Raw genomic sequence first — 21,480 nt, 5'->3', positions numbered from 1 at the left:
AAAAGAGAAAGGAAATTCTATAAAATATATATAATATGAACATGTACATACGTACTTAATTAAATTATTAGTACATAAAGCAAAATACTAATAGAATTTGTCTTGATCAGAATTCCTTATTATATCCCGTAGTTTAACTAAATTGTGAGGTTATAACCAACTTTGTTCCTAGATGATGGATATGTAGTATTGTTTGTTTATTGTAAAATACATATTTTATTAATTTTATATGGGAAGGGGTATATATGGTGGTGGTGCAGTATAGTGACAATGTCCCTATATGCATAACTAATGTCTGATAAGTCTCCTTAATGGAAGTAACATGGACCGATAGAATATATATTAGGGAGCTACTCAAATGAAGATGCAAAAAACATCTTTTTATGAAGATGCTTTGTATAAAAGTGTGATTTATTGATTTGGCCACACTTCAAATAAAAACAACACTTTTATAACATATCAAAATCTAACCCTACACTCCATCATCTAAGGGTCAAAAAAAAAAATCATCACATGAAGACAATTATAATATCTTCATGGGAGTACCCACCTATATATTATATAGGTGATGAATCAATGTTTCCATATAAGAAAGCACTTTGAGGTCTTGTGATTGGAAGGTGTATTTTGTCAACCTCCTTTTTAAAGTGACCCTAGCAACTCTCTATTCAAACCCCAAGACTTTCCATTCATTATTTTAATTTTCTTTTTTTTTTCTCTTTATCTTATATATGTATTCAATTGCAAATAACTTCAAGAGATAAGCTACAAAGTCTCACTACCATTCTCTCTCTCTTTCTCTCACACACACACACACAGGCACACTGTCTTCTCTTCTCTTCTCTTCTGCTTTTTCATTTTCTTCCTCTTGTTCTTCATGTCTGATGAAGCTAAACAACTTCTCTACCAAGACCTTATTCTTGATCATCATCAGAATCAGAATATTATTGCAGGAGGAGGAAGATTATCCAACAACATGTTCTGTGAGAAGCAGTTTCCATCATCATCATCATCATCACAAGTAGCGTTTGATCCATCTTCATACATGAGCTTCACTGAATGCCTTCAAGGAGGGATGGACTATAACTCGCTTGCAACTTCTTTTGGTTTGTCTCCTTCTTCATCGGAGGTCTTTTCATCCATCGAAGGCAACAATAATAATCAAAAGCTCGAAGGTGATGTATTAGGAACTGGTGGCGGTGGTGGAGGTAGTGAAACCCTTGCAACCCTGAACTCATCGATCTCTTCGTCATCATCTGAAGCCGGGGGCGAAGAAGATTCTGGAAAGAGCAACAAAGATAGCCAGGTCAAAGAAGAAGCAGCAGGAGAAACCTCTAAGAAGGGGTAATAATTTTAATTTGAACCTTCCGATCCATCATTCTAGGTTAATTATGAAAAGTGCAACTTAATTAATTCTTCCACTATATATATGAATGTATTTGAATTTGGAATGTGGATGTTGGTTGTATTACAGGAACAAGGAGAATAATAATAACAAGAAGAAAGGGGAGAAGAAGCAGAAGGAGCCAAGGTTTGCGTTCATGACAAAGAGCGAGGTTGATCATCTTGAAGATGGATACCGATGGAGAAAATACGGACAGAAAGCCGTTAAGAATAGCCCTTATCCAAGGTATAGAATAGAATTCAATTCAGCACTATGAGAATGATTAGGTTTATTTGTTCCTAATTGAATTGAATTGTATGATCAGGAGTTACTACAGATGCACGACACAGAAGTGCAGCGTGAAGAAACGCGTGGAGAGGTGTTATCAGGATCCAACGACTGTGATAACAACCTATGAAGGTCAACACAACCATCCAGTCCCCACTTCTTTGAGAGGGAATGCGGCTTCAATGTTCACACCTTCCATGCTCTCCATCTCCGCCCCCACTCCCCTCCTCTCATCCGCCGCACATCACGACCTCGCCCTTTTTGCTCCCCTTTCCCACCACCACAACCAATATTCCGCTGCTTCTGGATCATTGTTTCATCACCATCAGAGCATTAACAACAACTTTAATAACAACAACAATAATAATAATAATAACTCTCTTCTTCTTCTCAATCATCATCATCATCCGTATAATAATCAGCAGCTTCCTCCTGAATATGGCCTCCTTCAAGACATGCTCCCTTCCATGTTCCTCAAGCAAGAGCCATGAGATCATGTAGTATGTATCTCCCATTTCTATCACGCACTATATATATATATATATATGTCTTTGGACTACTTCTTTAATTGTTATCATCTCTCATCTTGTACATATATATGGTTATTAAGGTTAAATTATATATAGCAGGGTATAGTTATTAGTTTAATTTCTATCATTATGTATTTCTGACTCAGCTCATTCCAATTGCGTCGTTTATATTAGCGGCAACTCTTGTGTTCGTCCAAGAGAATATTTCATATTTAGCTAGGAGAGGTTATATTAATAGCTAGCTATATATTTTATGTGCTTAATTATTCGATCTGCATATATATATGCTGCTCATTTCATAGGTTTATTTTCAAGTGTGTATCCATATATGTTAACCTAATTAAATCATTGATTTGCTTATTTAAATTAAAAATGGGTTTTATATGTATGTATTTGCACAGTAGTAAGTACATATATACCGTGGATCTTAAGGCGCAATTACAAGTAGTGTAAGTGCCAAAAACAAACTGGTATTCTTACATAATACATAAAGTCAATTATCTACTATAATTATATTAGCTCTTTCTGAATATTATTGGCCTTTCTTATTACTCTCAAATTATACATATGTATGTAGAGGCAGGGCCTGAATCATGTTCACATTTGCCTAATATTCTCTTCCATAGTCAAAGTAAAACAAAGCTGCTAATTAAGTTCTGTGACAAAGAAATATTCTTCGTTAATATCTTGTCCTTTTTTAGGGAGTCGACAATACAGTAGAAATTATATTTTGTGTGCATGTTTCGCCCTCGCTTTATATCTTAAACTGGAAACCATGTAGAAAAAGGTAAGAAAATATTGTCTAAATTCAGAATCATGGCAAGTTTGCTTCCACGTAATTGTATCCATACATTCATGCATATATCATTGAAGCCCTCTCACTAGCATCATTTGTCTCTCTTGTTCATAATTTTTTATCGGAAGTGGATTATTCTATGGATTGGATATAAGTTTAACCCTAAGAAAAAGGTGGGATATAATTAAGAGGGAAATTTTCATAGTTAATTTCATGAGATTATATGAATAGCGCGAGGATGTAAATTAATTAGCAATGCTATACTTAATTAATTAATAAAATTTATTATTTTTAAACAATACTTAATCAATAAAATTTTAAATGATATAATGAAAAAAATTTACGGATTGTGGAGCTGTAGCTATATACATTCACGGATATGCAGTACATGGTATATAATGAAGAAATTTTTTTTTTAAAATGATATAATGAAGAATTTTATTTCATCATAAAAAACAATAAGAACATTCTTTTGATAAAAGGAATAAAGGTAATGCAACATAAAATTATGACGAATAATAAAAGATAATATTTTTTATTAATATTATTAGTCAATCTTTGAATTCATAATTTATTTTTATATTACTAAAATTTAGTACTTAGTAATATTGGTCAAAACAATAAATTTTATTAGTCATATAATACTGCTAAAAGATTATTTGTGTACTTTATTAACTACTACTTGTTTAATTAATTTTTTGAAAGAGATCATTTTAGATAGACCATGGCCAAATAAATTTCATAATGAATTAATACAAAAAAATTAATAATGTTCATCTCACTCCCTAATTTTTGTTTTACCTAAAAATTCAAATACAAGTTAAAAATATAAAACAAAATCAAAATTTTATGATCAAAACTGAAAAGCACCACACACACACAAACTAGTATATATTTTGTTCTCAAATTAGTAAAGAAGATGTAAAACTATCTCTGTCCTGAAAGTAAGATTAGGACTAGTTTTCATATTCGTAGAACATAAATTAAATTTATATGATATAAATAATAATATGAGATTAGGACATATATATCTCCCTTGATTTAGGTTAGTGCCTCCACGGTGGTCAGGTGTACGTGTATCTACTGGAAGAGATTTTGATACTGAAGTAGGTAATAGTTTAAGTAAAAGAATTAGGATAAAATAGTATGATATTAAACTATTTATTTATAGTATTTTAATAGGAAATTTGAGGAGGATTAAAATAAATATGTACAAATGCATACCATATGAGGATATGTTCAAATTACTTTTTTAGCTTTTATAAGCTGGCATTTTTTAGCTAACTATTGCATTAGATCACGTTTAAAAATTAGACCGTAATCCTAACAAAATAACAAAATAAAAGCTCCTATACAAAAATAACAAAATATGTTATAGTAACCCATCTCTGAAAATTTAGATTATATGATATTCAATATCCTTATATATTTTTATAGGTGAAACAATTTCATATAGAATTTATAATTAAAAATTATTAAATAAATTAATATATTTAACTAAATTATCATTTAATAATTTTTAATTAATAATTTTACATAAAAATAATTACACTTAAATTCACACGATATTTATAAGGCACGATCTTGGTCATTTTTGTAACGAGATCAATATAGACATAATAAATAAAAAGACATCAAACGTGATACTGCCTATAATAACCTTAGAAAAAAGCGTCAATGCAATTTTTTTAATTAAGGTTGACATATAATATATGTGTCGTCAATAAACAAAAGTAAAACTAGAGAGAGTTTGACATCGTATGTACTTTCATCAAAATAAATGTACTATTATATATATATAGTAATTTCAAAGTTAATTAAAAATGTTTCTGGGAATGAATATTGAATTCTACCTAGGCTGGCAATTCATATCCTATCCGCAGGTACTCAATCCGGTCCAGGTATATCTGCGGGTAAGGTAGGGTACGGATTTAGGGTGTATCCTATCCTATCCTACCTGCACCTCAAATATAATACATATTTTATAAAAATTAGATATATAGTGAAGGAAGTGAGAATTAAACCCACAACCTCTCTTATGTAATGACTTACAATAAGTGAACAACCACTAAACTAGTTAGTTAATTTAGTAATTTAGAGCATTAGTTTGTTATTTTTTATGTTATTAATATGTATAAAATTTGAAATGATTGAATTTTATATTTATTTTGAAAAAATTTAATATTTCTGCGGGTAGAGTAGGGTAGGGTAGGATTTAGAACTTTAGGGTGCAGGTAGGGTTAGGGTTGAGAGATTCTCAACCCGCGGATAAAGTAGGGTAGAGTTTTAATAGAATTTTCAACCCGCGGGTAGGGTTAGGGTAGAGTCCAAACCCTACCCTACCCTACCCTATCCATTGCCAGCCCTAATTCTACCTCAGCATATAGTTTGGGTTCTAAATTGGTAATGCTAAAGAGAGAAAAAAAAGTTATAACTTGTCTTATTTAGTATTTATTAATTGTCGCTAAATAAGACAAATTATGACTATTTTTACTTAATTTTTTTTGAAAATATTTCCGTTTTAAATCAATTAAATATTTAGCCAAGATTTAATGGTTATTCCTCCCTTCAAATTAAATGTGAGTTATGTATGTGTGTCCTCAAACTACTTAGCTAGACTTGGTCTTAGATTCTTAGTTTCCCATTTTAATTAATAAAAGATATCCCGTTCCACAAGTAAAGGCCAAAATAATTCTTACCTGCTCTTTAATATAACCACCCCATGCATACATTTTATGGATTCCATCGTAATCATTCGATGTTTTGAGGCAGAAATGTGGGATGTATTACGCCAAATAATTAATTTGCCTACTTTTTAGATGGGGGATAGCTGAAATAGGACCACTCATCTCATTTCAGAAAGTTTAATTAATTAATTAATTCATTTTTAAATTTAATTTATTGTGCTATCAATTACTAGCGATCTCCATAATTTCACATCCACGTACACCTACACATTTTTTATTTTATTTTAAACAACCGGTGTTCTCCAAATGTGTGATGTGAATATAGTCACAAATGATAATATATTGGACCATATAATTATTGTTTGCTTATTTTCTTAAAACTTGACTGGGGAAATTTGATACTCAAAGGTACCTTTTTTAGGTGTTCGAATTTGATCAAGAATTCTATGAATCTTTTTCCCCTGTTATTTCATATGTGAATCTTTTTTTTTTTTTTTATATTTTGAATAAATATTGTTTGCTTTATTTATTATTTATTTTTTTTGGTTTATTATTGCTTGTTTTTTTGGGTATTAATTATTGCTTGATTTATTTGTTTTAGGTGAATTAGTTGGATTTGATGAATTTTTTGTAGTTAAATTTGGTGACAAAATATTTATTTTGTCTCCAAAAAAAAAAACGATTTATATTGGGCTTTATCTGAACAAAATCAAGAAAAACAAGGCCAAAGCCCAAAATAAAATGATAAAGAAGAAACACAACAATAGAGATATTTTAATTTGGGCTTCCATAAAAGTTTTCGGGGAAATCAATGTAGAGAATCGAATGACCAATAAATGTTATTTTTTGTATTTTTAAAAGAAAATACAAATAAATCGACTTGGATTCGTGAAGTAGACAGCTCACTCGTCCGCTTAAATAAGTGTTGAGAGTCGACTCTCGTCTTGTACATGCAGCGGCAACCCTTAAATAGAATTAAGATCCGTAATGGATTAGTTATTGATTTGTCTGGATGAGAAATATCGTGGACAACTAAAAAATAAAAAAGAAAATACGAAGATAATGAGATGATAAATATATGTCTTTTATGTGTGCATTATGAATATTTACTTTATATCTTAACCACCAAAATACATATTTTTATACAATTTAAACAAATAAATCTTAAAAGTATTTTAGCTATGTTTCAAAATATAAATTGATTTTGACATATGTAAATAGATTTTTAAAATAATTTTGTTCTTACCATTTTATTAAACACACCCTATAACTTCAGGTCAAAGTTAGGGTATTGGAAAATATTTATGGTCTAAAAAAATGACAACCACTGAAAGGAATTGAAAAGAAATGGACAGGATGCAGGGTATTTAGTATTTACAAAAAACAGCGTGGACCGAAATAAATTGTTTAATTTTGCATTTAAAATTATACAAAGCAATTAATACGAATCGATAATAAATTATGGATTATGAACCATAGCGAGACACATTATTTAACGGCTGCATCAGTGTCCATTCTTTAGTATTTCACCCTTGTCTACTAGTTGGTACGGCTGTAATATTCCAAATTTCCAATTGAAGCACAGACATAAGTCTATGATCATATAAATTCACCATATTTTATGACGAAGACGTGTTGAAGAAAAAACTTACCAAGTTTTAAGGAAGATTTGATCCAATAAACAAGACATCCAATCCAATCATGCTTCCAATTAATTATTAATTAATTAATTAATCTAAAAACTAATCATCACATGAAGCCATACCAAACTTTCAGTGGTTGGATTGGGAATACGTATTTAATTTATTTAGTGTTAGTTAAAAAATGACCAAAATCATGTGATTAGTTTTAAGAAATAAAAGAGGCAAGGAAAGAAAGTAAGAAAGCAAAGTGGCAACAAACATTAATGCTGATTAGTAATTTAGTAAAAGGAAAAGAACAGTTGCACACACACAAATAAAACACAAAACACACAAGAAGAAATGATCTAATAAAAGAAAAGAGACAGAAAAGAAAGAAAAAAAGGAATAGAAGGAGAAGAAGAGAAGAGAAGAGGCTTCTTCAAGTATTCAACCACTTGAGAGAGAGACATCCCCTCTGACATTTTCTCTATTCTTGAAGCAAACTCCTCGTTTCAGATCTCTAGGGTTTCTCTTTCTTCCTCTCACTCTCAAAGCTATTTATGATCATTCTCTGACACCTTCCCCTTACCAATATCAGGTGCTTCGATCTCTTTGCCTTTCGGTATACGCTCTCAGATTTCGATTCTTCCATTCCAATGTGCTTGCTTCTTCGCTGATTTCCCTTTCGTTTCTGCAGATTGGAGCAGGTTCATCCAACATGGTTGTTTCGGGGCCAATCACGCCGGGGCAGGTGTGTGTGTGTGTGTGTCTCTGTGAGATTTGATTTTTCTGATTGATAATTTTTCTCTCTGATTACTTCGATTCCGTTGTGAAATTTCCGAAACAGAGGTTAATTGTCGGTGATCTGCTTTGGTGTAATGTTGTTTGAATCTAACTGTTAATGATTGGTTGAGTTTCTGGAAGGGAAGTGTTTGATGTCGGATTGGACTATAATATAGGTCATAACTCTCATTCAATCTGGAACATTGAGTAAGAGTAACGAATGAGATTTTTAAGTTGGTAGATACAGAGTCATGTTAGTTCAGCAGCTAAAAACCATTTGGATGAATATATGTATGTTTGGGGGAAAAACAATTTTGGAGTTGGACCTGAATGACAGCATAATTTGATATATTTCAAATTCGAGTGGAGTTCTTTAACTGTGTACTTGAAATTGAGCATAGTGAAGTTGGGTTAAATTTGGAGAAATCTAAATTTGAAACTTTTTTTATGCTCATTGAATAATGCATCTATGCTTAATGAATTAATTCTGTTAGATTACACCATCATGGTTTCTTTACCTTCTTTCCATACTATTATCATGATACTATTTGATATGAAATAGTCAATTTTCTTATGGAATTTTGCTTATTTTGACCCCAGGTGTCTTTCTTGCTCGGTATTATTCCAGTTTTTGTTACATGGATATATTCAGAGTACTTAGAGTACAAGAAAGTGTCACCTCCTCCTAAAGTGTAAGTTGTTGCACTGTTATAGTCGTGGGAAATTGTTGACCTTTCAACAGATTAAATCATATTGGATTTTGAAGTGGTGGAATATATATCAAGGATGAGTTTCCACATTTCTATTAATTGTATGTATCTTCTGTGATTGGATAGATTTGTGATGAAAATATGTTCTTAAAAAACTCTAGACATACAGATCAATCTTTCTGTAGGTGATAACTTTGTTAATATGCAGGGACGTCTTGTAGAGGCAGTTGATGATAATCTAGATCTGGAAAATAATGAGATATATTGATTAGTAGAGGAAAAATCTCTTACATAAGCATTGTGCTAGATTGCTAGGTATTCAGGGATCATTATGCATCCAGAAATGTAGTAACAGCACTTAAACTTCATTATCAAGTTTACGAGTTGAACATTACAAACCCGAATAATGTTTGCAGAGATAACAAATCCAATTTTATGGGTTTCATGCCAGCATGAAACTAGATGTATAGTTCTCTTAAAACCGCTAAAAGTTATTAAAGAATTTGAAATCAGAAAAATGCAAGTAAAGTTAGACACAAGAAGAGACTGATATGGATTATGTTTCCATCTTGGATCCATTTGAAAATTTTTGTTGCCTGATTGAAACAAGTATATCTTGTTGAAACATGTAAACTGGATATAATACTCTTTTTTACTGACTTGTATTTGATGGTTTTAACCTCTCCCTCTAAGATTTTGAGATCTGAAAAGCATAAAAAAAATCTCTTAGAAAAATATCTGATGCTTAGTAATTTGTCTTTGAGGATTGCAGTCATTCAGACACTAATCTTGATGAGTTGGGGAAGGAAAGCATTAAGGAAGATGATCGAGCCATTTTGCTTGAAGCAGGGCTTACACGATCATCATCAGCAAAATTCTATGGATCATCTGTCAAATCAAATCTGATCAGGTCATTTTCTACATTATATATTCATGAGGTTGTCTTCAGTTTCTCACACTTATTCTTCAATATCCTTACCTTCTTACTTGTCCTGTCTAGGTTTTTGACCATGGATGATTCGTTCTTGCTAGAAAATCGAGCAACTTTAAGGGCACTGTAGGTCATCATTCTTTAAATGACTCAAAACATTTTATGTTATGCTCTTGAATCTTCTGAGTTCTTAAAACTTATTTACAACAATTATTAGGGCTGAGTTTGGGCTGATCCTGTTTTATTTCTACATTTGTGATCGAACCAACTTACTTGGAGAGTCTACAAAGGTATTTCTATACCACTTATTACTTTTCCACTTGTTTCGTGACTGCAATATCAGTATATAGTATATCAGTTGGGTTTATACAAACTCTTTTTGGTGCTAAATTGCTAATGCTATTAATGCTCTTTTATTTATAAAACATATAAAATTAATTTGTGAATTATCTACATGTGAGTTATATGAGTACCCCTTTTGATATTTGTATCTGAAAGCCTATAAACTAACTGTATGAAGAACAAAGTAAATGAAAGGAGGCTATTTCTTATACATTTCACCTTGTTTATAATTTTTACTCTTAGTTTCTATACTTAGCTTAGTTCATAATGCATGATTTCATAGCCCAGTACACTTTTGTGCAACGATTTTGCTGTTGTTTTGTTTATTTATTTCTTTTTTCTGGTCAGTAATAATTTGTTGTTCAATCAATGCTTGGGAAGACATATCTTGCAATATGTTTCACCTTGTAGGGTTTTACACTTGGAATCATAGATTACAATATTCATAGCCAAAGCTCCAGTGTGCAACTATTTTAGTTCATTTATTTATTTTATTGGGGATCAAGCTTTTGGTTAGATATATGTTGTATCACAGGTTTGACTTGAGAAGGGAATACAAAAATGCACTGGAGCTAAGGGATCAAAATATATGTTTAAATAAGCTGTCATGTACTTTGTATTTAAATCATTATATGACTTAAATTATTGCCATTTTGTAATAGCTTCTTTTTTAACTAGATTTTCCTTTTCTATTTGTTTGACAGAATTATAGTCGGGATCTTTTCATCTTCTTGTACATTCTTCTGATTATAGTGTCAGCCATGACCTCTTTAAAGAAACATAATGACTCATCAGCATTTTCTGGAAGAAGCATACTTTATCTTAACCGACATCAAACAGAGGAATGGAAAGGATGGATGCAGGTAGGTTTCAATTTGGATGCCTTACATATTTTAGTACATTAATTATAGTACATATCATAGCGTGGAGTGTGGGCATTGAATAGGCTCACCTTAGCTTGTACTGAACTTTATATAGAACTGGGTAGCTAGAATGAAATTTTACGCCACTCGGTCATAGATGCTTTGAGGCCTTGTCATGAATTATATTTTTTTAAAAGGTTAACAACAGGAGAATGGAAATTAAAGCCATTGGTTATTCTCATGATGAAACTGAAATCTGATTATCACAAAAATGTAGTCTAGATGTATAAGACTTTAAGAGATGAAACTTAAATTGGATTTAGCTCAACATAGTCCATATGTGTATTTCTTCAATTATTCCATAATTCAGTGAATATCTTCCTGCAGTGTCTAATTTTTAACTGTGGCTGTGATCATATTCCATTTGTTCAGGTCCTCTTTCTAATGTATCATTATTTTGCCGCGACGGAGATATACAATGCAATACGTGTTTTTATTGCTGCATATGTTTGGATGACTGGATTTGGAAACTTCTCATATTATTATGTTAGAAAAGATTTCAGCCTTGCTCGCTTTGCTCAGGTGATATATATGTGGTGTCTATTCTGTATCCTTAACTTGCTACTCTTTGTTCATAAAACAATATTATTAACTCATTAAACTTCTTGCAGATGATGTGGCGGCTTAATTTTTTTGTGGCCTTCTGTTGTATTGTGCTTAACAATGACTACATGCTCTATTATATATGTCCCATGCACACGCTTTTCACTTTGATGGTGTATGGAGCATTGGGTATATATAGCAAGTATAACGAAAACAGCTCAGTGATGGCTGCAAAAATTCTTGCATGCTTTCTTGTGGTGATCTTGATTTGGGAAATCCCTGGATTCTTTGACATACTCTGGAGTCCATTTGCATTCTTTTTGGGTTAGTAAGATATTTAACTTGGACATTTATATTATTATTAGTTTGACCTTTGTTGTGTTTGTTCTGTTGCAATTTTTCTTAAGGTTAAGTTACTTGATCTTCCTGCTGGTTAAAGTCCTGAACTAGTTTTTTAATCTTCGTTTTTCTTTTGATCTTTGTTTTGATCTGCTAACTTGTAAATTGAATGGTATGATTTTCTCATCAATTGTGATCATATTATGAAGGGAAACAAAAATCATAGTTATATTGTAGATACTCTGTCTAAAGTGCATGGTTTTACATGTAGTGTATTTGCATGGTTCAAGCTGATTTGTTAATCCAAGAATATAAGCTTGCATGTTTACACTGTAAGTACATAATAGAAATCTTTATGTGTCACAGGTTATACTGATCCTGCAAAGCCTGATCTCCCTCGAATGCACGAGTGGCATTTCAGATCTGGGCTTGATCGCTACATCTGGATAATTGGAATGATTTATGCCTACTTTCATCCAAATGTAATCCATATGCTGGTTTATTTGATGGGTCTGGGAATTATATTTGATGATATCCAACTATTTAAATTTGAAATAATTTACTGTCTCAGGTTGAGAAATGGATGGAAAAATTGGAGGAGTGTGAAACCAGGAGGAGATTAACAATTAAAACAAGCATTGTTTCAATTTCATTATTTGTGAGTTATACATGTCTACATCTCTTTTCATATTTCACTTCAATTATCTCAGTTCTAGACCAAAAATAGTAAGAAAGAATATCTCACTCTCACCATTCCTTTCTAGGCTGGGTACTTGTGGTATGAATACATTTACAAGCTGGACAAGGTCAATTATAACAAGATGCACCCCTACACTTCATGGATACCAATTACGTCAGTATTATCTATTTTCCTTTTGCCATTTTGTCGTTCTTTCAGATTCCATTGTTTCCTTTTCATTATTAAGGAGACTAATCCTATAATAATATCGGGTGACATTTTTTTTTTAGGTTATTCCATTGATCCTTGTGATTTTAACTAAAATATTTTACAGTGTTTACATTTGCTTGAGGAATTTCACTCAGCAGCTTCGGAATGTCTCTCTGACCCTATTTGCGTATGTGTTCCTTACCTTTGTTATTGAAGTTCCATTTTGTTTGGTTATCTCTCCCTTCCTCCCATACCTCCCCTTTTAATTTAGCGGTACTTATGCTTTTTTCTATCTTTTATTTTCGTATTTTTCTATATTTTGTGTTTATCAGGTGGCTTGGGAAGATTACTCTTGAGACTTACATTTCCCAATTTCACATTTGGTTGAGGTTCGTGCATATTGGTCAACTTGTTTTTTCACTCTTCATTTGGCATCATTTTGTGTGGATCTTAGTTGTTGTTCCATGATTAGTGTGTCTTCTGTTTCCTTTTGTTGATCATCCTGGCCTCCATGTTTCACTTTAGTGTGATAGAATACGAGTCTTCACATAAACTTTACTAAAATGATATTGTCTTCGAAGTTTTTTGAAAATGCAAATATGTTTGGACATCATATAAATAAAAGATTTTTTATTCTCAAGCATATTTGTTATGAAAATAAATAAATTTTTGGTCGTGTAGAATTTAATTTTTTTCCTTTTGCCTTTTCTAGCATTCTGCCTGTATGAAAAATATTTATCCAGATATCCCAAAAAATTTAAATTGGTTTCTTTAATTTAAAAAGGATTTTTTTTTTCTTTCTTTGAAAAATAATGACACCAAGTAAGCAGTAAATCTTCTTCATATCTACAGTACAAGAGAGGTTTGGTACATAACCCTCTTTCATAAAATATTTTTCATATGTAATCCATAAAAAATGTTATTATCTGAATCCAAAACTTCTTAATTAGATTACAAGGTACTTATCTTTTTGAAAAATCTCATACTTGTTATCATTGTACATGTTTAATTTATAAAATTTATAAAAAGTGGAATAGCGAGTACCTATCAATACACTATTTAATCATAATGCGAGAAAGCTGGTGAAAGAACTGTTAGCTAGTAAGTATTAAGATACTGACTGTTTCCTTGTTGCCTACAGATCTAACATGCCAAATGGACAGCCAAAGTGGCTTCTGTGTCTCATCCCAGAGTATCCTATGCTCAACTTCATGCTTACTACAGCTATATACGTCTTCGTAAGTAGCCTTCCTCTTTACCTTTTTGCTTTTTGTTTTTATGTTTTTTACCATTCATCTTCAATTCTCATAAGAGCCATGTTAATAAGTTGTGCCTTTTGTATTCACTTGACCTGGTTTTGTAGATATCACATCGACTTTTTGAATTAACAAATACACTCAAGTCCGTCTTCATACCTACCAAAGACAATCGACGACTGCTGCATAATTGTATCTCCGGGATTGCAATTTCCTTTTCTTTGTACTTCATTGCAGTTGTTCTACTTCAGATTCCGCATTCCACGGTAAGCTTCTATTTGCTACATAAAAGGGTTTATGGAGAATCTTGATGAAGGATAATTACATAATTTTGTTACTAATTGCTATTACATGGAAAATTGCCCTGCAAAAGGGGGAAAAAGATAAAAATTAAAAGAAAGAGGAGTATATAAATGATATCTCCAAAACTAAGATGCCTTCTTATTTTTTAAAATGTGTTTATTTATAATAATTGTAATTTCTTTGATGTTGATAGGCTTGAAATTCAAGACCCCAAAGACTTTACATAGAAAGTTCCCGTTGGATTTGCTGTGCTGAAAGGACACTAGTGAGTTAAAATAAGGATACAGGGAAATGTGGAATCTCATAATTTTTGGAGCAGTGTGTCCTGTAGTTGTCAATTAATATCCTCAGTCACAACAGAGATATGAACGGTGGTGGTTTGCATTTGAAGTTGGCAGAGGAAGAGAGGGACTAATCCTGAAGAAATTTGAACCAATTTTCTATAAATTCGTTTGTGCTCACACATAAAAAGGAGACAAAAAAAATAGGGTAGCTTACGAGTTCTCTGTCATGGCTGTGAGGAAATTCAAGATTCATTATCTTTTCAAATTTTTGTTGTCATTTTTTGCCTTTTTTACATCTGTGAAGGATAAGGAGAAATATGTATATTCATTTTGACAATCTTGAGCAGAAACGCGTCGTCATACCCTTGTAATAATAGCTATTTCTTTCAACAGCCATAAATGCAAGTGTAGTGTTTAGTGTTACCATTTCATTGTGGGGAATGTTCTTTCTACTTTAGCATGAATGCTAAGTTCCTTGCAGACTTGCAGTAGCAAAAGTGTGTCCTCTTGGTGATTTTTGAATTTGAGACAGGGAAAGTAAAAAAGAATGTGGGAAGAGGTGGTCAGACTTCTCAGTTAATTATTGATGGAAAGAAAAATAGTCGTCATCATGATTACCTACGGAATAAAAAATGCTTTTAATTATTATTGACATGTTACTTTCTAAATAATCACAGTAGAACTAATTTTCTTGAGTAGAAGCCATTCCGGTCTTTAACTATTTTCTTGAATGACAATCTCTTAACATTCGAAAATGTCAGTTTTTAACTATTAAAGATGTTAAATAATAATTTATTTTTTGCAATTAGTTAACAAACTGTGACGATTTACGTGACTCTGTATTTGAATAAATTAATTATTCAAATTAAGGTAATTTTTTTCATTAGTTATTTTATATTTGACCAAACTATTTAAGAAGTGATATAGGGTCCATAATTGTTGGCCATGTAACTATTTAAGAGGTGATATAATAAATGTCAGTTTTTAACTATTAAAGATGTTAAATAATTTAGTTTTTGCAATTAGTTAACAAACTGTGACGATTTACGTGACTCTGTATTTGAATAAATTAATTATTCAAATTAAGGTAATTTTTTTCATTATTAGTTATTTTATATTTGACCAAACTATTTAAGAAGTGATATAGGATCCATAATTGTTGGCCATGTAACTATTTAAGAGGTGATATAATAAATTAAAGTAATGCTACACATCTAAGTTTTTTTGTTAACTAAATTCAATTAAATTAGTCTAACATAACAAAATCAGTTATGACTAGTGATACATTCTCTATACCTCGGCCAAAAAAGCGATAAGCTCGGAAAAGACGATAAGGTCGGATAAACTTAACAAACAACAACGTCAGTCAAAGATAAGCCACAACCATTACCATAACAAACTTCAGTCAAGGCAGGAATCTCGGATAAAATCAACAAGAACCACTTTGTTAAGTACCTATATAAACCGAAGTAGTAAGCTCGGAAGAGACAGGTCACACAAGTTACTCTAATCTTTTCATTATTGTTTCTCTTAAGCTATATTTTAACTTGAGCGTCGGAGTGCTTTTTGCAGGTGTTCCCGCCGTGGTGTTTCATCTAAGCCGACGTATAGCTCCTCCACCCGAGTAGAACATCAGTAGAAGGAGTTATCATACCTTGGCAGCATACGGACGGAACATTTGGCGCCTACCGTGGGCCCGAAATCTAAAGACCCCACTGAATTTAACCTTCTTTGTAGAGTTTTGCATTTTTTCTTTGTCAGGATCCCTAATTCCCAAAGATGACTTACAATGGAGTCCAACAACCCACACAAGCGGAACTCCTAGCTCAAATTGCCGAACTTCAGGTGGAAGTTCGGAGAATAGCTGAATTGTCGTCCGCCTACAATACGGGGAAGTATGGCGAGGGAAACTCCAAGATCTCGACTCAAGGCAATGCAGACCCCCAGAATCTCACCCCACCAAAAGAGAAGCTGACTTTGGACAACCCTTTCTCAAAAGAAATCACAAATTTTCAGATGCCGAAAAATTTTGTGCTCCCTACTGCCCTTGAGCCATATAAGGGGTTCGGTGATCCTCGTGCCCATATTAAAAAGTTCCAATCAATGATATTTTTTAACGGACCTAATGAACCTATACTTTGCCGAGCTTTTCCTACTTATCTCGATGGTGTTGCATTACTCTAGTTTTCTAAGCTGTCTGTAGGTTCGATTTCTTCTTTTGAGTAATTGGCGAGGTCCTTCATCGATTACTTTGCTGTGTCAAGGATATATGTGCATGGATCAAACTACCTAAGCACAATCAGACAGGGGCAGCACGAAAGCCTAAAAGAATACATGACCCGGTTTGTCGAGGCAACTATGGAGATTCCGGACTTAGACCCAGCAGTCCACCTACACGCCCTTAAAAGTGGCCTCAGACCTGGAAAGTTCCAAGAGATGATCACAGTAACCAAACCGAGAACTCTAGAAGAATTCCGAGAAAGGGCCGCAGGTCAAATGGAGATAGAAGAGCTTCATGAAGCTCGAAAAACAGATAAACACCCACCCAGAAAAGAAGAAGAAGAGAAGGCTCACAAGCCGACAAGCAACAAGGAGCCAAAGAAGCCCTTCAGGCTCACACCAAAATTTGATACTTACACCAAATTCAATACGAAGAGGGAGAATATAATCAAGGAGATCCTCAACGCCAAAATAATAAAGCCCCCTGCTCGAGCAGGGAGTTACCAAGATCAGCGATTTGTAGACAAAGGCAAACACTGTGCGTTCTACCAGAAGTATGGACACACAACGGATGAATGCATGATAGCTAAGGACTTGTTGGAGAGATTAGCCAGACAAGACCTCCTGGACAAGTATGTCGAAGGGCGAAGAAGTAGGAAAAACAACCGGGACTGAGAAGAGCGCCCACGAACCTCGGAGGAAAAAAACAACAGTAAATGGGCCAACCCTAGCCCTCCAAGGGGGTTATAAACTGCATATCCGGAGAATTTGCTGGGGGAGGTGAGACAAACGCGGCATGAAAACGAAGTTACCGAGCAATGCTGGCAATCGAAGAAACAATATCCCCGACAAAAGAGGATGCAGCAGAACCCAAGATAACCTTCAGTCAAGCCGACCTAGCTTCGCCAGGACCAAACCTCGACGACCTTGTAGTGATTTCCATCCAAACAGGAGAATTTTTTGTAAGAAAGGTCCTCCTCGACCTAGGTAGTAGGCTGATGTCCTATTCTATTCTACTTTTCAAAAAATGAAACTGACTGAAAAGGCTATGCAACCTTCATCTGGAGAACTGGTTGGGTTCTCTAGAGAGCGGGTCTCAATTAAGGGCTACATATGGTTAAGAACGACAATGGGAAACACTCCATTATCAAAGACAATTGATATTCAATACCTCATAGTCGACTGCCCCAGTCCTTACAATATTATCCTCAGAAGACCTGCCTTGAACACCTTCAAAGCAGTGGTATCTACTTTACATCTATGTGTTAAGTTTTAGGTACAGGATGGCAGGATAGCGACAATACACTTAGATCGCTAACAAGCTCGGCAGTGCTACAATGCAAGCCTAAAGGGGGCCAACATAGAGAAAAAACCTCGGCAAGAAGTGAAAGCAATCCATAGCACAAATGAGGTACTGTCACTAGCAGAACTTGATCCCAGGGAAGATTTCCAGGAAAGACCTCAACCGGTGGATGACCTTCAGAGGGTTCCTTTGACCGCAAAGGCCGGCCAGTTCACGTACATTGGGCGAGCTCTTGAGGGAGAAGAGCGATCAAAGCTGATAAAGGTGCTACAGGACAATGCCGACTTGTTTACTTGGACATCGGCAGACATGCCAGGGATAAACCCAAGCGTCATCTGCCATAAACTCGCTATCGACAGAACAATCCGATCTGTTGCTCAAAAGAAAAGGAACCTTGGAGCAGAAAAGGTGAAAGCAACTCTGGAAGAGACTAAGAAGCTCCTCAACGCCAGCTTCATCAAAGAAATCCGCTTTACCACATGGCTCTCAAATGTGGTAATGGTAAGAAAGAACTTAGGTAAATGGTGCATGTGCGTAGACTTTACAAATCTTAACAAGGCCTGTCCAAAAGATGCTTACCCATTGCCTTGTATTGACAAACTAGTAGACAATGCTTCCGGGTTCAAAAGCTTAAGCTTCATGGATGCCTACTCTGGTTGTAACACCCTACCACACAAAGCTTTACGCTTAAGTCGTAAAACAGAGGTGATGTGGTATTACGACCTCTAAAATAAAATAAGTACATATAATAGCAGAAGAGTTATAATATGCTAGGAGCCTTGAAGGATAGGGAAAATAAAAATCGCGAGATAAAAGCGCAACGCTCAAGGAACGAGTTAACTTGCATGCTAAGAAAACTGTAACTGTCAAACATAAGATAACAGAAGTAGGAATAGAGTGCCAAAGATACAAAATAACAAGCTCCTAACTCAGCCTGCGAAGTCAAGACTGGCCGGAGAATATTTACACATATATACATACATATCCAAAACCCAAAAGTACATACACACAATCCTGCCTCTCCATAAACCTCTAAGAGGATCAAAAAGGACAAGTTATGCGGAGAGAAAGCTAAGTACATATATATACATCACTGTACAACAAAACTATACAACAACACTATCCAGTAACCCCTCCGCTTTAAGAGTCCAAACGCCTAACGAGATGGCTCCCGACCTGCATCTGAAAAACAACAACATAGTATGGAATGAGAACCGGAGGTTCTCAGTATGGTAAAGGTGCCACACACATAATATATAAGGTCCTGGGAATGCCAGAGGCAATCCTAGAACGCCGACACTCAGATTGTAGAGCTTAAAGTATTAAACAGAAACCATAAAAGGTGGTTTACTAAGGATATTTAAACCTAACTTAACTTAACCTTAAATCTAAATCCCATTCTGCCATTCCTCCATACCTCCGACTCCATCATGCATTTTCACAGACAACTAAACAGACAAAGGCAAGCACAAGAAGGTTACAAGTACTGCAGATAACAAATATACATTTAACATGGCAAGTACATTTAGGCACACCCAGTTAATACACAAGCAAGTAATTCAAGTAATATGCATATGATGCATGCCTGTCCTATGGCTGATGAGGCTCATCTGTCGGTTATCCAGCCAACCCGACAAGTCTGAATTGTCCTTAGACTGTCCCCCGACGTGCATCCCCAAGAGTCTATGCATAGATTTTTCTCAAATAATCAATATTGCTCAATGGGGGTAACATTCCCGGGAATTTATATAGTGCCCGGTCACACTTACGTCGTAGGGTCAACAGAGTATCGAGTTTTCAACCTGGTACACGTGGTGGCAAGCCACGGCACTTAATCCAGGGAATCTCGTATCTCAGATTATTCAAATTCATAAGCCATATAAATAATTCAATTATAATTCCTCAACATCCACATCATTCTCAATTGCATCTCATTCATCATCATACATTAAACATATTCAATCCTTATCCTTCATTATCACACCTCCCATTCCGTCCATCAATAGTTTCAATTCAAAACATAATTCATTCTTTTCTAAGAATCAAACTTCAAACTTAAAACATACTCACTTTCTTAATAACTCAAAATCAAACCATATAACATTTAAATCTAAATCTCTTTTAAATAATCATCTAAACAAAATCTCTAATTTTTTATAAAATTTCGGCAGCATCTCCTCTAAAACTCGGACTTTGCCACCCTTTTCGGGTCCAAACCTGCTTTCTTTTCAATTCAACATACCCTTCCTCATCATCATAACAGTCACCACAATAAATCTACTTCAGATTTACAATTATATTCATACAATATTCAAATCCAACAACCAAAAATTCAACTAAGGATCATAGTTCACTAACCCTAGGCTTCTAACACATAATATCTCAAATCAATAATTCACCAAATCATTAGCACTAGACCAACCATGTTCATCAACAATAACATTCACCATCCAAGATTAATAACTAATTATCCAATAAACTTCAACCAAATATATTCATCAACAAATTACTAAACATTAAACATACACCTGCATTCCAACTTATCCTATGGCCGTCTAGCCTAAGTTTTCACAGAACATTATATATTAAATGCAAGAAATCTAAACCATACCTTAGCCGATTTCCACGTAACGACCAAAGCTATTTATTCAAAACCAAGACAGCCCCTCAAAACTCAACTAATCCGCTTCCTCCAAGTTCCAGTATTCACAATTTCAAGCTCCAATTATTTATTTTCAACCTAATACACATTCATAATACATATATACCCAATTTAATACTCAAAGCTCAAATTTAATGAAATTAAAATAGAATTATCGTATCCTCACCTTACCCAAGCTTCACATAAGCAAGAGTGAACATTTCTCTCAAGCTAATTGGATCCTAAAACATCAGAAATCAAAGAAATTCAATATTCCCACTTAAAATTCGAAAATTGGGGGAAGATGAAGCTGAGAGTGAAATAGCAAGTTACCTATGAAATTGTTCCGATAGAAATGTAGAGCTCGACGCGGTGAACGCGTGGCCGCAAACGGTGCGGCGATTGGAGCTCGGACGGAGAAGTTACGGGGATCGGAAGTTAACGTAACAATTTTGACGTTCTTCCTTTCTTCTCCCTGATGCTCTTCGACGCTGCCAAAAATGGGGAGAAGAAGAACGTGGGTTCACTTAAAGGGCTGGTCCGGTTGGGCCCGGTTTGGGCCCGGTTCAACCGGTTCGGCCCGTTCGGTCTAATTTTGGACCGATTTCTTCGAAATTAGTGTCAAAATTCTCGTTTCGATGAGCTCTATCCTAATTTAATATAATATTCACATTTCTAATCTTCCTTATTAAAAATTAATTTATTG

General features: G+C 34.0%; 3 protein-coding genes and 1 long non-coding RNA gene across 5 annotated transcripts; 3 read left to right on the top strand and 1 right to left on the bottom strand.

Annotated features, from left to right (window-relative positions):
- Positions 1-584: 584 nt before the first annotated feature.
- Positions 585-2,509, top strand: LOC112734556 (WRKY transcription factor 28). Its single transcript, XM_025783912.3, has 3 exons — positions 585-1,344; positions 1,475-1,630; positions 1,710-2,509. Exons 1-3 carry the CDS (start codon positions 878-880, stop codon positions 2,161-2,163), a joined length of 1,077 nt encoding a protein of 358 aa, XP_025639697.1. The 5' UTR covers positions 585-877; the 3' UTR covers positions 2,164-2,509.
- Positions 2,510-7,615: 5,106 nt separating this feature from the next.
- On the top strand, positions 7,616-15,033 carry LOC112734555 (protein REDUCED WALL ACETYLATION 3). 2 transcript variants are annotated; one of them, XM_025783911.3, is made up of 17 exons: positions 7,616-7,905; positions 8,005-8,058; positions 8,691-8,782; positions 9,573-9,710; positions 9,801-9,857; positions 9,949-10,021; positions 10,778-10,936; positions 11,369-11,518; positions 11,608-11,863; positions 12,245-12,360; positions 12,450-12,536; positions 12,643-12,731; positions 12,892-12,954; positions 13,100-13,156; positions 13,909-14,005; positions 14,131-14,289; positions 14,520-15,033. In XM_025783911.3, exons 2-17 carry the CDS (start codon positions 8,026-8,028, stop codon positions 14,523-14,525), a joined length of 1,632 nt encoding a protein of 543 aa, XP_025639696.1. In that variant the 5' UTR covers positions 7,616-7,905; positions 8,005-8,025; the 3' UTR covers positions 14,526-15,033. The 2 variants fall into 2 exon arrangements, with proteins under 2 accessions (XP_025639696.1, XP_072084790.1); XM_072228689.1 differs by having other exon boundaries at positions 7,670-7,929.
- A 2,615-nt stretch (positions 15,034-17,648) lies between these two features.
- On the top strand, positions 17,649-18,767 carry LOC140183656 (uncharacterized). The gene is made up of 4 exons (XM_072232122.1): positions 17,649-17,792; positions 17,876-18,073; positions 18,161-18,634; positions 18,741-18,767. The coding sequence occupies exons 1-4, from the start codon at positions 17,649-17,651 to the stop codon at positions 18,765-18,767; spliced, it is 843 nt and encodes a 280-aa protein (XP_072088223.1).
- Positions 18,768-19,020: 253 nt separating this feature from the next.
- Positions 19,021-21,276, bottom strand: LOC140182451 (uncharacterized). Its single transcript, XR_011877997.1, has 4 exons — positions 21,108-21,276; positions 20,962-21,016; positions 20,745-20,873; positions 19,021-19,315 (listed from the first exon to the last, which is right to left on the bottom strand). It is a non-coding gene; the product is annotated as an uncharacterized lncRNA (long non-coding RNA).
- Positions 21,277-21,480: the final 204 nt, after the last annotated feature.

The sequence above is a fragment of the Arachis hypogaea genome, chromosome 3 (assembly GCF_003086295.3).
Source record: "Arachis hypogaea cultivar Tifrunner chromosome 3, arahy.Tifrunner.gnm2.J5K5, whole genome shotgun sequence".
Taxonomy (NCBI): Eukaryota; Viridiplantae; Streptophyta; class Magnoliopsida; order Fabales; family Fabaceae; genus Arachis; species Arachis hypogaea.
The sequence above is the reverse complement of the archived record's forward strand: the minus strand, read 5'-3'. Positions and strand labels throughout refer to the sequence as shown.

Bases quoted from the DNA above. Each gene is read 5' to 3' on its own strand.
- LOC140183656 (XM_072232122.1), top strand. From the start codon at position 17,649: ATGCTGGCAATCGAAGAAACAATATCCCCGACAAAAGAGGATGCAGCA. The intron at 17,793-17,875 runs GTAAGAAAGGTC...CTGACTGAAAAG, and splicing joins TCCAAACAGGAGAATTTTTT to GCTATGCAACCTTCATCTGG. The intron at 18,074-18,160 runs GTATCTACTTTA...CAAGCTCGGCAG, and splicing joins TGAACACCTTCAAAGCAGTG to TGCTACAATGCAAGCCTAAA.
- LOC112734556 (XM_025783912.3), top strand. From the start codon at position 878: ATGTCTGATGAAGCTAAACAACTTCTCTACCAAGACCTTATTCTTGAT. The intron at 1,345-1,474 runs GTAATAATTTTA...GTTGTATTACAG, and splicing joins GGAGAAACCTCTAAGAAGGG to GAACAAGGAGAATAATAATA. The intron at 1,631-1,709 runs GTATAGAATAGA...TTGTATGATCAG, and splicing joins AAGAATAGCCCTTATCCAAG to GAGTTACTACAGATGCACGA.
- LOC112734555 (XM_025783911.3), top strand. From the start codon at position 8,026: ATGGTTGTTTCGGGGCCAATCACGCCGGGGCAG. The intron at 9,858-9,948 runs GTAGGTCATCAT...AACAATTATTAG, and splicing joins CGAGCAACTTTAAGGGCACT to GGCTGAGTTTGGGCTGATCC. The intron at 14,006-14,130 runs GTAAGTAGCCTT...CTGGTTTTGTAG, and splicing joins CTACAGCTATATACGTCTTC to ATATCACATCGACTTTTTGA.